The 14580-nt window shown below is 36.1% G+C and overlaps 2 protein-coding genes across 3 annotated transcripts in view; one reads left to right on the top strand and one right to left on the bottom strand.

The window, feature by feature from the left end:
• The window catches only part of caap1 (caspase activity and apoptosis inhibitor 1), a 28234-nt gene extending 24121 nt beyond the window's left edge, over positions 1 to 4113 (top strand). Inside the window, exon 6 of the mRNA XM_039652453.2 lies at positions 3543 to 4113. Coding sequence (XP_039508387.1) covers positions 3543 to 3940 — 398 coding nt within the window. The 3' untranslated portion in view covers positions 3941 to 4113. The remainder of the gene's footprint in view (positions 1 to 3542) is intronic.
• A 3777-nt stretch (positions 4114 to 7890) lies between these two features.
• On the bottom strand, positions 7891 to 13945 carry LOC120463410 (uncharacterized). 2 transcript variants are annotated; one of them, XM_039652484.2, is made up of 3 exons: positions 13591 to 13945; positions 11939 to 11982; positions 7891 to 9164 (listed from the first exon to the last, which is right to left on the bottom strand). In XM_039652484.2, exons 1-3 carry the CDS (start codon positions 13724 to 13726, stop codon positions 8034 to 8036), a joined length of 1311 nt encoding a protein of 436 aa, XP_039508418.2. In that variant the 5' UTR covers positions 13727 to 13945; the 3' UTR covers positions 7891 to 8033. The 2 variants fall into 2 exon arrangements, with proteins under 2 accessions (XP_039508418.2, XP_039508407.2); XM_039652473.2 differs by having other exon boundaries at positions 7891 to 9167; positions 13591 to 13944.
• Between the last annotated feature and the right edge of the window lie 635 nt (positions 13946 to 14580).

The raw sequence follows: 14580 nt of genomic DNA, 5'->3' as shown, positions 1-14580 counted from the left end.
GACAAATCTTTGCGGGAGCGGGAGGGAGCGGGACTGAACACTGCGGGAGCGGGCGGGAGCGGGTCTGAAAATTGTGTCCCGCGCAGGTCTCTAGTGCCTTATTATTATAATAACTGAGTAGTTTATCGATTAATATTAAGAACTTGACATATATGATGATGTAGCTAAGCCTACCTATTTAATAAGGTTTGGGGAGATATAATATCAATTATAGGGGGAAATATCACCAGGACCATGGGCACGACCGGTGCTGTTTGAATGGGCATATGATTCTTCTGTGCTCCATGGCGTGAGATGTAGCTCACTGCGTTTACATGAGCCCCTTTTGTTTGATTTAAGAATAATTCAAAATGTATGACTTTATCAGTAGATCAGTAGCTATCTAAGAGCAGCATCCATGTTGATTGCGTTTTAAACATTTGAATTGTCACCTGTTATGCATACAAAATGAGGAAACGCGACTGTAAACCACTGAGTCGCGTTTCAAACTGATCAGTATGCTTGCGTAGGAGTCAGTGAAATGTGCGCTGGTTTCTCTCCGCGTTCTGCGCTGGTGTGCAAGTCTTATCGACAATAAACCCAAGCCAAACGCAAGCTATCAGCTATTCACCGCATGTTATTAATAGTGGATATACTTTCACACACTTTCATGTCCATTGTCCAAGTATCTGCTATCAGACCCGTTGAAGACAGTTTCTGTTCATGTGCGCTATAGTTTACCTTATATAGCCTACCCTACATAGGCTACAGTTAAAGGCTATTTTAGCCGGCGGCGGCCATATAGGTCTTTAAGGGTTAAAGGCTACCTTTAGGGTGATACAAATGACTTAAATGTGATATTGCCTGCACAGCTCTTGCGTTTCGTTTGGTCAAACACCACAAGGTGTCACTGTGGCCTCAAAGCTTCAGCACTGCCACTCTGAGCTCGATTGCTTACGTCTGAGTTAAAACACGCCCCCCTCATTAACATACGGAGAAAGAAATGTTGGAATAAATAAATGTGGAAATAATTAAATGTGGAAATAAATAAATGTGAAAATAAATAAATGTAGACATAAAAACATAAATACATAAATGAATGTGGAAATAAATAAAAGTGGAAATAAATAAATGAATAAATGTAGAAATAAATAAATAAATGTGTGAAAAAATACAATTATACATAAATATGGAAATAAAACTATAAATACTCATTTATTTGTACTTTTTTTACATTTCTTCGTATATTTATTTATGTATTTATTTTTGTATTTTTGCTTTTTTACATTTCTTCGTATTTTTATTTATGTATATATTTATTTTTAATTAAGTCAGCTTTGGCATTCCATAGTTCAAAAGTTCAAATTTCGATTCCTAGTTTCGATATTCACAGTCTGCCGAGCAGAAGAAGAAAACGCTGAACAACACCAACGAAGAAGCGTCTACCGGAAGTGTTGGCATAACCGCGCGAGTCGAACATGAGTAGCTTACGTCAGCGGTCCAAAGTGTGGCTTCACTTTACTAAAAATAACGAAATCTCGGCAAAATGCAAAATTTGTGACAAAAGGATTATTTCCTTCAGAAAGACCGTTGGTTAGCAAGGTTAGCTAAACTTTTTTTGACCCTGCCTCTTAAAAGAATCGGAATCGAGAATCGTTAGGAACCGGAATCGAAACCAGGGATCGGAATCGGAATCAGAATCGTTCAAATTCAAACGATACCCAACCCTACGCATCACAGCATGTGCAATGTCCATAGGGATCGTAGTTGATACGTGATCCGTAAAGTCCAGGCACCATGATTCGAAACCGCATGTGATTCTCAAATGAATTGCAAGTTTAACCATAATAGAGTGAACGTTTATCATCAGCACATGTTTTAGGGCATGCCAGTTTAAAAATTCAAGCGATTTTAACCTATCCGAGCACACAAAGATGCGAAAGAGAACTGTTTTCTGTGCACACACAGCACGCAAACATAGAATTCCATTCTCTTTCTCGTCTATTTGTGTTTGAATGGACAAATACATGCTAAATTAAATCAAAATGTCTGTCTTCGAGTATCCTCATAAACTCAGTCGCTTATGGCTTACATAAGCAATTGAGAAATATGCATCCGGTTTCTAATTATATTGGGTCAGTGCATTAGCACTTAAAGTGACAGCAGGTTAATATACTGTCTAAATGAGTCCTTTATAATTAATCTTTAAAGGTGCCCTCTGGGATAAAAAATCAAATCATACACCATATTCCATACCAGATGGGGGTAGGATACCTCCAGAAAAATACCTCCGCGGCCGCGCGCACTCATGTCTTCAAACAACACGGGCGAGCGGGTCTCCCACGCGCATATTAGTCAGTAAAACTAATAGTAAAAGGTTGGAAGACCGCAGTTTCACGTGGATCATTTGGAGATTTTCAGAGATTAGAGACTAAATGAACAACATCTCAATACTAAATTATTAAGGCCGTCTCATAGACAAGCCGGTGCATTTCGACGATATGGGAAAATGAAAGCCCAGGCATTTTTAATTTATGGTATTCGTTTTGCTCATGTTACATTTTTTATCATTAGTTTGAATTAATTTGACAGACAGCATTCCCTGATGTGGACCAAGCTAGCGCCTTTCAGAGCTGCCAACTCTCACAAATTCACCGTGAGACACACAACTTTTCACACACTCTCATGCCACATCCATTTTGTCATGCACAGAAAAGGACACAGAGACCGATCTCAGCTCTCAGATTCTGTTCATTTTATTACGCAATTCAAACAATAAATGCAGTTTTGGCGCTTGTAAATGTTAGACGACAGATCCCTAGCGCATGTGAACCGATCATCTCTAATGGTAAAAGAACACAAACACTGTTGAAAGATATGTTACAACTTACCAAAATGTATTCCTCATGCATAATATCGACCAATCATTTATTTAACTCATCCCTGAACTGAAATTTAGTAGTGGGCTGTATTTCCACACGACATCACGACATGACATCAGGTTCAAGTTTGTTCAAGTACACACAAGCCGGCGCGACTTACTCGTGGTTACTGCAGTTTGGCTGGTGGTAAGGTTGCCCGCCCGCATACCGCCTCCCATGGCCGAAACTGGTATTACGACACCTGCCGGGTCGGGGCTAATAATTTAACATGCTAATTTAGGTTATATCTTGGCAGCACTATAACTTGTCAGTTTTTTAATGACATCATTGCACTTATTTCTTCTCATTCTTTTGATGTGTGTAGCTCATTTTTTGGATATTTTTACCTCAATTATTCCATATGGCACCTTTAAAAATGTGATTTTGTTTGATTAACATTTTTTTCATTTATACGCCGAAGACTATAACAATATTCAGATACAGAAATATATTAATCAAATTTAAAATAACACTGCAGACTTGATCTGATGAAATTCATCTGGTGAAACAGTTTTCATATCGCAATATAGCAGAAAAACTAAATATCGCAATGTCATTTTTTTCTGATATTGTGCAGCACTATTATTGATTTTAAACTTATTTCTGAAAGTTTTAGTGAGTGTGCATTTGTGTGTATCTTAGGTGCGGGTTCTGGAGAAGACAGTGATGTTCTCAGCATCAATGCAGAAATTGACGACAGTGACATTGAGGGTCATAAAGTCATCAAAGCTGAAGAATCCGTGATCAGAGATGAAACTCTGCCTCTCGCCCCAGTCATGCAGTCAGCTGAGCCGAAAATGGTGCTTCAGCAGGACATTGATAGAAGCGTCAGTGAAATTCTGGCTCTGACGTCCTCTGAACCCAGCAAAGATTTGAGGACCGAATCACTGGATAAATCAGCCACGATAGAAAATGCTCCGGCAGCTCCAACAGAGCAGCCGTCTGCTCAACAGCTGGAATTACTGGAGCTGGAAATGAGGGCAAGAGCCATTAAAGCGCTCATGAAAGCAAGTGAGATCAAGAAGCACAATAACTGCTAATTTGTAGAAAGCCATAGACATTACATTTTTACTTAACTTCATAATTGCTTTAAAATGATTCTCTTTTTGTCCCTAAACACGTTCAGTCCCTAAAATGTCAGTACATGATGGCTTTAGACCCACTTTGAGAAAATGTGTTAATTTTGATAAAATAAACTGTTTTGTTCTTTGAAGTGAAGCAAAATAATAAGTATGCCAATGAAGCACTGTTACACATACCTAGCCTAGCATACTTGTTTCCTTTAAGAAATGTTTATTATGCTGTATTTGTTCATATAACAACTTACAAACGAGAAATGCAACGGACAGTTCAACATCAAGAATGAGTAACATTTGAAATTCCAAAACACAAATGATAACGAGCACAAACGAGAGTATGTGCTCGTTTTATAGTCCTTTGACAGGAATTGTTATAGTTGATAAACTACACAGTGGTGCTTGAATGTTTGTGAACCCTTTAGCTTATCTATATTTCTGTATAAATATGACCCAAAACATCAGGGCCCATATTCATAAAGATTCAAACAATCCTCTCAGAAAACTCTTAATTTAGTTTAAAGAGCCCCTATCATGGATTTTTTTAAATGACTATTCATATGGTGTGGAATATAGCTCTAAGGGAATGAAAACATCCTGCAAAGATTTATAACCGAAAGTGCACCGTATATAAAGTTACTTTCTTTCAAAAGTGAGAGTCGACTCTCTGAGTCTATGAAATGAATTGTTTTTGAAAAGAGTCATTAGCTGTTACATCGTGACGTAGAGAGGTCATTGGCCGCGCCCAGTTACTGCGCGCGCAGACGGAAGTGTAAACTTGAAGTCAACACATTCAAATACTTCATCATAGCATCATGTCGAGAAGACGCTGTGTTCTACAATGCAAAGATAGTTCAGCCACTTTGTTTTCATTTACAAAGGGGCGAGCATGTGAAGAATCGGTGGTTAGAGTTCATATTTGCAACGATACCACAACAGTATAGTTCTCATCCTTTTTAATTACGACTCGTTCAAAAGCATAAATGAATTCAAATGTGGATTCGCAAGCGGTTGTTCCTGAAGGAGCTAGGGCTCAGTAACTTACTTACCCAGTGTATATGGATCAGCTTCCTCCTATGAATCACAACCTGTAAGTATTATTAATAATTGTTGCTTTTATGGGTTTTGAACGGTTTTGTAGCGTCGGGCGCGAGGAGGGAAGGCGCAATAAGTATGTGTGTGTGTGCGCAAGTTACGCTCAGCGCAGCTTCTAGGTCTCCAATGTCAATTTTTTTTAAATATGTGAAATGTTTGTCGCTGTTATTGGAGTTGTCATAAAGAATAGATCGTCTTGTAGTACTGCAGTGCTTTATCAATATGTGTTATGCTAACAAACAATAACTGACTGGGTCCGTCATCTGACCAATCACCACCGATTAGCGTCACGCAAAGGAGTGGTTTGGAAAAATGAGTCGTTGTATGAATCATTTGGGAGTCGGTGAGCAAATCAGTTAAAAATAAATACATATTATAAGACAAATAAAGTGTTTTTTATCCTTGCATGCATGTTAGACTGTTTTTGGGAACTCCTAAAACAAAAATAGGAACATTTTAATTTAAATGCTATGATAGGGGCTCTTTAAAAACTTTTATGTTGGAGTCTTAGCTTAAGAGCGATTCGGGACCGATCTGAGAGCAACTCTGAGTAAGGAAAAGACAAAAACTTTCATCTTAGGGAGGAGGCGGGGTTGACCCCGTTGAAATCATGTATGACACAATCTTGTAAAGACTGATTGGTTGGTTGTCCAAGAAGGGAAAAAAGAGTGATACTTCACTTTGAAATTACTTGCATAAATTTTCCTATTTTACCATTCTCTCTCTCTCACACACACACATTAAATAAGTGTATATAAATCCTTTTTTATTTACCATGCTGTTAATTTCCTATAAGGTATTTGATTGGCTTAGAATGAAACAAATTATTCCACTCTTTCCAATTGCACTGACAGCTGGCATGTCTATTAAATGGTGGTTTGAATGTTGGTTTTAATGTAACAAACATGGAATCAAAACTAAGAAGGACGAGAAAGCCCGACTGGACAGAGGAACAGTGTTTTACTGTTAGCCCAGTTAGTGGATGAACACAAGGTCATCCTTAAAGGAACATTCGGGCCAGGAGTCAATCTATAACGTCTTATTAACTCAGTGTCATCCATTGTCTGCAACACATTTCTTCTCCCTCTTCATCTTTCTGCCATTTTTTCCTCTGCTAAAGAAACTCTTTAGCCTCTTAAAAGTCCTCGTCCGTACTCCTAACAATTTTGACCTGAATACCTCTTTTAAGGGTTACTCTTTGAATTATTCTTTTAGGATACTCTTTGAATTACTTTTTTCTTTACTCTGATTTTTTTTCTTTAATTGTAAGTGTAAACGTCCACATTTCTAAGAATTTTCTTAGAATTTTGTCAGAGCTACTCTTTGCATTAAGATTCTTTATGAATACGGGCCCAGATTTCCAGTCCAAAAAGTAAGCCGAGAACCCAATCAAACAAATGAGACAATATGGTAACACTTTATTTCGATAGTCCACTTTAGACATTCTACTAACTATAATTAACTTTTCAACTACATGTCAACTAACTGTCATTAGAGTATTAGTAGACTGTCAGCTTAATTTATTTTGTTGGTCCCCCAACAGACATTCAACTGACTGTAAGTAACTTGGCAACTACAAGTAAACTTATTCTCCTAACCCAAAGCCTAACACCTAACCATAACCTAACAGTCTACTGACAGTCTACTATAATATACTAATACTCTAATGAGAGTTAGTTGACATGTAGTTGATAAGTTACTTATATTTAAGAGAACGTCTAAAGTGACTGTCGAAATAAAGAGTAACCGACAATTATATCATTTGTCATTTATTTATGATGAATTATCACTAATTTCAATAATAGTTATTTCGGTTTTCTCCAGATTTGCAAGGACTTTATGATTTGGGACCCTTTATAAGTAAAAAAACAAAACAAAAACAAATCTCATACATCAAATCTCTTCAACAAAAATACAAGAAAATTCATCAGTGATCTCTAAGGTGATGTTCAGTCTAGATATGATTTTCACTGCACTCAAAGCGCTTTACATATAGAAGGGGGGGGGGGGGGGGAATCTCCTCAAACACCACCTATGTGCAGCATCCACCTGGATGATGTGACGGCAGCCATATTGTGCCAGAATGCACACACACACACACACCAGCTTCATTGATGGAGAGGAGACAGAGTAATGAGGTCAAACAGTATGAATTATATGGGGATGATAAGGAGGTCATGATAATGGACAGAGACCAATGGGTAAATTTGTCCAGAATGCCCTTTGAAAAAGAGTAGAGGTGTAACATAAATTCAATCTTTAAAACACACATTAAAACATAAGTAAAGATTTTTTGACAATTGTATTGAATCCAATTACGCTGTATCCAGAATTCAAACAGTGCACAAGGGTTAAAATACATCAAAAGCATGTTTGATCTATCAATTGTAAATTGTTCACTCATTATGCTAACTTAACAGAATCAATTAGTTTTAAAATTGATGATTTTAAATTAGATTTAAATTACCAGTCTAACCTACGCTACATATGCTTACCTAAAATATGTAAGATTAATTGGTTACAGGGCCACCACTCCATTTAAATTATTTCCTTCTAACTCAATCTAGTTTGTGTGCTGAACAATTTCATCAAAAGTTGTTATAACAAAAAGATTGAAGTTAACAATTGCGTTATATTTATTAGTATTTTTCTTGATCCAAAACATTTGTTTTTAGAGTGTATTCTGTGGACTGGCCAGAAAAATGCTCAATACATTAACAAAAAAAACAACAAAAAAAACCCTTACAGACCAACATCCTTTCCGAATGTAAGTTTTTGTTTTTATTTAAAAAAACAAACAAAACAATTAAACAATAAAGAACACATACAACCCATTTATTTCACTTAGTTATAATTGAAACACTTCAAAAACAAAACGGTACAACAATATTCACACACAAATGAAAATCCAATGATGTCCTTACATCTTTTTTTTTAAACAATTGATTCCTCTCTCGATAAGTCAGGTGTGGTCAACATAAGCCAGGTGCCGGTCAAGGCTCTTTAGAGTCTTGCAGCATTTCCCACAAAGGCTACACTTGAACGGACTCTCTCCGGCATGAGAACGCCAATGGATGCGTAACTTTCTCCAGTGTTTGAACCTCTTGCCACATTGAGTGCAGCTGTACGGTCTCCTTAAATGTAGTTTCTTGTGCTGACGGAGGGTTTTGCGTAAGATGAAGGTCTTGGAACAGAGCGAGCAGCTGTAGGGTTTCTCGCCGGTGTGGAAGCGTTTGTGCCTTCTTAGGGTTCTCTTGTAGATAAAGAATTTGTTACAGATACTGCAAACATGCAGTTGTCTAGGCTGGCCGGTGGTTCTTTGCAGTATTTCAGCCTTCTGGAGTTGTACAAAGCAAGGTCTTAAACACCCCCTATGTTGAGGCATCAAAGAGCGATTGGGCATTTGACAGTTGTCCAGCTTCTGCAAAGGTTCAAGCCTTTCCTGATGGCTCTGAGGTATCTGGCTTCGTACAGTGCCAAAAACCCCGAAAGAAGACTGATTCCAGTGAAGACATGAATCCTCTCGTTGAAAAGAGGTGCTCTGGTCTAACTCTACTGGTTCATGAAGCTCACCATCTTCAGGCTTCAGCTGAGCTTGAGTATTTTCACCTGAGATCTGGCACACTTGCGTCTCCGCTCGACACCCATTTTCTAGTTCTTCTTTTTCTTCAATCGTCACAGCGACATCTTCATTTTCCTGTTTAATGACTTGTTCGGGCTCTGGTTCAGTCTTGCCCGATGTTTCTGGCTGATGATGAACAGTTGGCGGCCCTTCTTCAGGCTTTCGGACAGGTATGTTGGGAGTCTCCAGAAATGTCTGCTTTTCATTGTCATTTATGGATTCTGTAGTTTGTATCATCATATTTTCTACAATGGCTATCTGTATGTCATCCTGATTTATCTGTGCTGTTAATATAGGAGATGACACCTGCACTGGATACGGATTGAGAATTTTCAGGGTGTTGGACTGGTTTTGTTCTCCTTCTGGTTGTTTAGATTCCCTGTGCATCAACTGCAATGGAGTGACTGTGTCACTACATTGAAATCTCATTAATAGCTGGGACTCTTCAGATTCCACTCTGACTTCACTGTCCTGCTGAAATTACAGGACAAAAGACAATTAAAATGGAAGAAAATCATATACTATGATGATGCAATTATTGTGCAATCAAACATAATGGATAAAGTAGTTCAATCAGATGCAAAGAGCACAAAGATTTCACTTGACCTTTATGACTGTTGACGGTACAATATTATTTCAATTAGATTGGGTAAAAAACAACAACAATGCAGACTGTGCAAAGTCAAGTATTATTTAAGCCAGACTGTGTGAAAAAAAAGATTTAAAAAATCTGCTTTTTGCCATATAATTGATGCCATAAAATAACAATTATTGGTTTCCGAAAGAACTTTTCATTGAACAATATCTTATAAATAAAGGTCCTTTATTGGCATTGACAGTGGTGGAGGAAGTACTAAATCTCAGTACTTAAGTAAAAGTACAAATACCCAGATAAATATTTACTTTAGTAAAAGTAGAAGTAACACAATGACAACCATACTTAAGTAAAAAGTAAAAAGTACTTTATTTTAAATGTACTTTAAGTATTAAAAGTAAAAGTACTTGCATAACAATTTATTATCTTAATGTCTATTTTCTAATGATTAATAAAACATTTAATTCGAACTCATTCAACCTAATACTCCTATAATGATGTTCAATAATGATGGAAAAAAATGTCACCATTTCTGAAACAAGCTTGCAATTAGGCAATATCGTGCTTATCCTTACTATATGTTTATAACTATGTTTGGCAGTAAACGCGATTCATTTATGGTGTAATTCTGAACCTCTTGGCTTGCCATAATCCTAACCAAACGTATATTACACATGGGTGTTTCCTATGCACATAAAAACAAATTTTCGCGTATGAGTTGCATGATAAACACACTGCGTGAGACGCATTTAGTTGATGTATCTATGGCAACCAAACGTCACTGGTGAAACAAACGTGCAACGAACGGACGGTCAGATTACGTTTTGGCAGGGGAAAAACTGATCAGAAAATGTAACGAAAATGTAGCAGAAGTTGTAGAAATGTAGTGGAGTAGAAAGTATAATAATTGCTGCAAAATGTAACGAAGTAAAAGTAAAAAGTATGCACTATTTATTCTACTTAAGTAAAGTAAAGATACGTGAAAAATGTACTTAAGTAAAGTAACGAAGTATTTGTACTTCGTTACATTCCACCACTGGGCATTGATGGATCCATGAAGAACCTTTAGCATTCATTGAACCTTTTTAATGAAAAAAAGGTACTTTATAGTGAATAAAGATTATTAAAATGTTTTACACTAACTTACTTCTTTTAACGACTGATCATCACTGAAAAAAATGGCTCTTCTATCTATGGCATCACTATGGGACTTTTGCACTTTAGTTATAGGAAATCTGTTAAAGAAACTTGCCACCAGGATGTTCCCCGATAACTAAAGATAACCCCGATAACTCATTTTCCTGGTTGCATTGACACCACTAGGAGGAACTCTAAAGTGATGTAAGCCAGTTGATAGTGACATCATTTAACTGTGGTACGTCAACAACTTGGGGATGGATGAGTGATAGGTTGAGATGTGCCTGGACTTCAGGGTTCGTGAAGTTAGTTCATGGAGTAGGCATATGTAAACAGTGTTAACATAGCTTTTTAAAAATGGTGGGTGGTGGTGTTTCACATGGCATGCCTTCGGCTATTCAATGTACACTTACACGTCACTGGTAGTTCCTATTGACTGTTGGCAAAAGCCACGCCCCCTAGTTATTGTTACTACACCCGTCAAACAAATTAGGCGGCGAGCTACATAGGCCTACCCCCCCCCCCCCCACCTCCCAACAAAACCATACTTTTTTGAAAGGTCTGGATGTGTAGAATATGAATCTGAATGTTAACATTGAAAATTTTGGGTTGCACTACCTGTTTTAGGCCTGTGAATAGGGAAACCCTAAAAACGTTTTTAAGCGATTTTAACATTTCAAGATTGGCCTAGTCAATCAGAAAAGCTTTTAAGGGACCCAATACACACTCAAACTTAACATATGATGACTTAGGTCAAATATCTACCATGCTGCTTATTGGTAGGTGTCTAAAATTAACATAGTTAAGGCTTTATGTTGACATAATGAGCCCATTTCATGCATAGGCCATGACCATTCGCCTATCATACACCCCAACCCCCTCCCCTGACAAAATCATGCTTTTCTGAAAGGTCTAGATGTGTAGAATATTAATCTGAATGTTAACATTGACATTTTGGGGATGCACTACCTGTTTTAGCCCTAAATAGGGAAACTCTAAAAAAACGATTTTAAGCTATTTTAACATGTTGAGATTGGCCTAGTCAATCAGAACAGCTTTTAGGTTACCCAATACTCTTACTACACTACATTGATAGTTACTTTAAATAGTTGTTTTTAATTATTTTTTATTTAATATAGTTAAGGCCTTGTATGGATATAATCGATCAAGGTCCATTTCTATAGTATCAGTCAACATGCTAACATTCTAACCCTCATTACCCTTTCCATCAAAGGTGTATGGCTCACAAATCATTTCATTGACAAATCAGAAACCTGTCTGGGTTGTTCATCCAATGACAAAATAAGATATTTGTTGAATTTTCATTAATAGTTTCCTCTGTGTCAGACAGGTATATATAAAGATTGTCCTGAAAGACTGTTCTTATTTTAGTATGCGGTGTAAACGCAGTAAGCAAGCGGTCTGGGGAAAAAAAAAGTTCCTGTGAAAAAAGTTCCTGGTAATTGCGGTGGAAACGCGGCTATAGACTGTAAAGTATATAGCACAAACATACCTTATTGTCATTGCTATCAAGCTGATTACTGGCACATTGATCACCTGCAAAACAAGAATTTCAAAAATATTTAACATATGTAATTTTTACATAATTATATAAATTTGATTAAATTTAATTTATATTTTAAAAATATATAAAAATTCATTTATGTTTCATTTTATTTTATTGAAGCCCTTGAATTCACTCAGATTTCAGTAATGATCAATCATAGAAAGCAGCAGTTCACCCCAAAATGAAAGTTCAACCATTACTCACTCACCATAAGCAATATGACCTTTAAAAATGGAAAGAAAAGTTTGCGAGATAACAGTAAGGTGACCTTCTTCAAACAAAATCATAAATTCAGAAAACAACACTGTGATGCTAACTGCTTCTGTTTTATCTTTCACCTTTTTCTGAATAATGTGCATGATTTGTATGATCTTAGAACTGTGCATTTCTGACATATGGACATTACATAGATTACTCTAAATTGTAATATAGACATGGATTTTAAGTAAAGCTGCTTTGAATCTATATGCATCGAGTATGACTTGCGAAAAGCTCTCTACAAATAAATGTGAATAGATTGAATTGAATGAGTCTATAGATTTTTAAAATATGGGTGACTAGCAGTTTTTTTGTGAATTTCTCTGCCCATATCCTCAATCAAGTATCCCTTCTTTTTTACCTTCAATCCCCATATAGCATAATTTACTGTGTGAATGTTTCTTAAACAGAAAAACACAACATACCATTTTTTCATTATTATTTGTCAAAATGCTGGGAAGCATTTTGAAATATCAGTAAATGATGAAACATGCAAGAGACACTCACTACAGTAGTATTTGCATAAATTACACAATTTGACAACTTTTTCATGTTTTCTTCTGTTTTTTATGTGTGAAGATTACTAACACTTCATTGACTCATTTGACTTTGTGAATACCCAAATTATGTGCATGCTTACTAATTATACAAAGAAACAGGTCATTCGTTTCCAATTTGAGATGGTTTAGAGTTTTATTAAATATTTTGGTATGATCTGAGCTTGTTTTTCTACATGTAAAATGGTTTGCATGTTATTTTATTGTTTTGATTGGTGTTTTTACAAGTTTTGTACAGCACAATGGTAAGCGGCAGTTTAATTGTGCTATAAATAAACAAGTCAAATACGATTTACATGTACAAACTAAGCATCACGGAACACACACAAAAACCTGATATAGCATAAATAGTTTTAGTATGCTCTTCTGAATTCAGTTTTATTGCCCACACAGTGAAAGTTGGGGTGTCACATTGTTTTTGACTTTTACTGGATGGACAAAAACAACCAAAAACATTCTATGTTCCGCAAAAGAAACAGTCATTACTTACAGGTTTAAAATTACAACACAGTGAGTAAATAATGCCATAATTTTATTTTGAGGTGAACTATCATAGGCACTGGCTTTTGTTTGCTTATTTATTGTTAACGTTACCTGTTGGAAATTTTAACACAGTTTATAATTTCCTTTTTTTATTATTATTATTATTAAATAATAATAATAGGACATTTCAGTTTAACCATAGTTCCTACTACATTCGATAACACAATCACATACATTCACAACAGTCAAAAATGAATAAACCACTTTTGAAAAGTTTTTGTTTGTCAGGATGGCACTTACAGTGGCTTAGGCACATGCTGTCTGCGAAACTCTCTCTATAAGCTTCTGTAATTTCAACCAGCAAGACATCAAGAAATGAGCCGAACAAAGATTTCACCCGCTCTTGAAAAACACTCAACGCTCTGACATCTGTCATATCTACCAACAGGTGAAAACACTATAAAAACTTGATCAAATGTGCACACACACTAAGGCACTTAACGAAATAAAAAGCCGAGAGTTTTGGACCAAACGTTTGAAACTGCGTTCTTCGTCACGATGTTGGCGTGTAAATCATGACCATAGATTTACGCACGCACCTTCGTGTGTAGTGTTTGCGATTTGCTTCATTCTTCTTCTTCAATGGTGGTTGGCATACATCTTTGTTCATTACCGCCACCATCTGTTCCGGAGCGTGGATCAATCAAACCTTGCACACCGGTATGCTTCGAAACTTATACGTATTATAAGTATTATATACGTATACGTATTATAACCATGATGCATTCAATTATGTAATCAGTTTATTGATTGATATATTTAATTTAGCATACCAAGTCTGCATTATTTCCCTGATGGTTTACTTCATATTTGAATCTTTCTCTTCTATTAATTACTCTGTTTCGAATGACAGTGAGCATGTAACAAATATAACTATTCTGTGGGGGCGATGATCATTGTGATACTATTTTTTTTTTTTTTTTTTTTTTACTTTTTAATTATATTGATGTCAAATTAAAACGTAAATGTATACATTTTTGGACGTTTTAATTTGACTAAAAAGTAAAAAAAAGTGGTTAATAGACTCTGATTGGCCTGTTAGAGTGAGCCATTGGTGAAACAAACAAAAAAAAATCCTGAAAATTGATCAAATGACACTTATAGGCCTATAAAGTTGACATTATTGATATCTAATCCTAGATGATGATTGCATTGGATAGATTTCACTTTCAATAAAACTTTTTGAATGTTTGCCCTGGGTGTTTTTTTTTTTTTTTTTTTTTTTTTTTG

This window comes from Pimephales promelas, chromosome 1 (assembly GCF_988280905.1).
Source record: "Pimephales promelas chromosome 1, fPimPro1.hap1.1, whole genome shotgun sequence".
Lineage (NCBI taxonomy): Eukaryota > Metazoa > Chordata > Actinopteri > Cypriniformes > Leuciscidae > Pimephales > Pimephales promelas.
This window is presented reverse-complemented; position numbering and strand designations above follow the sequence as displayed.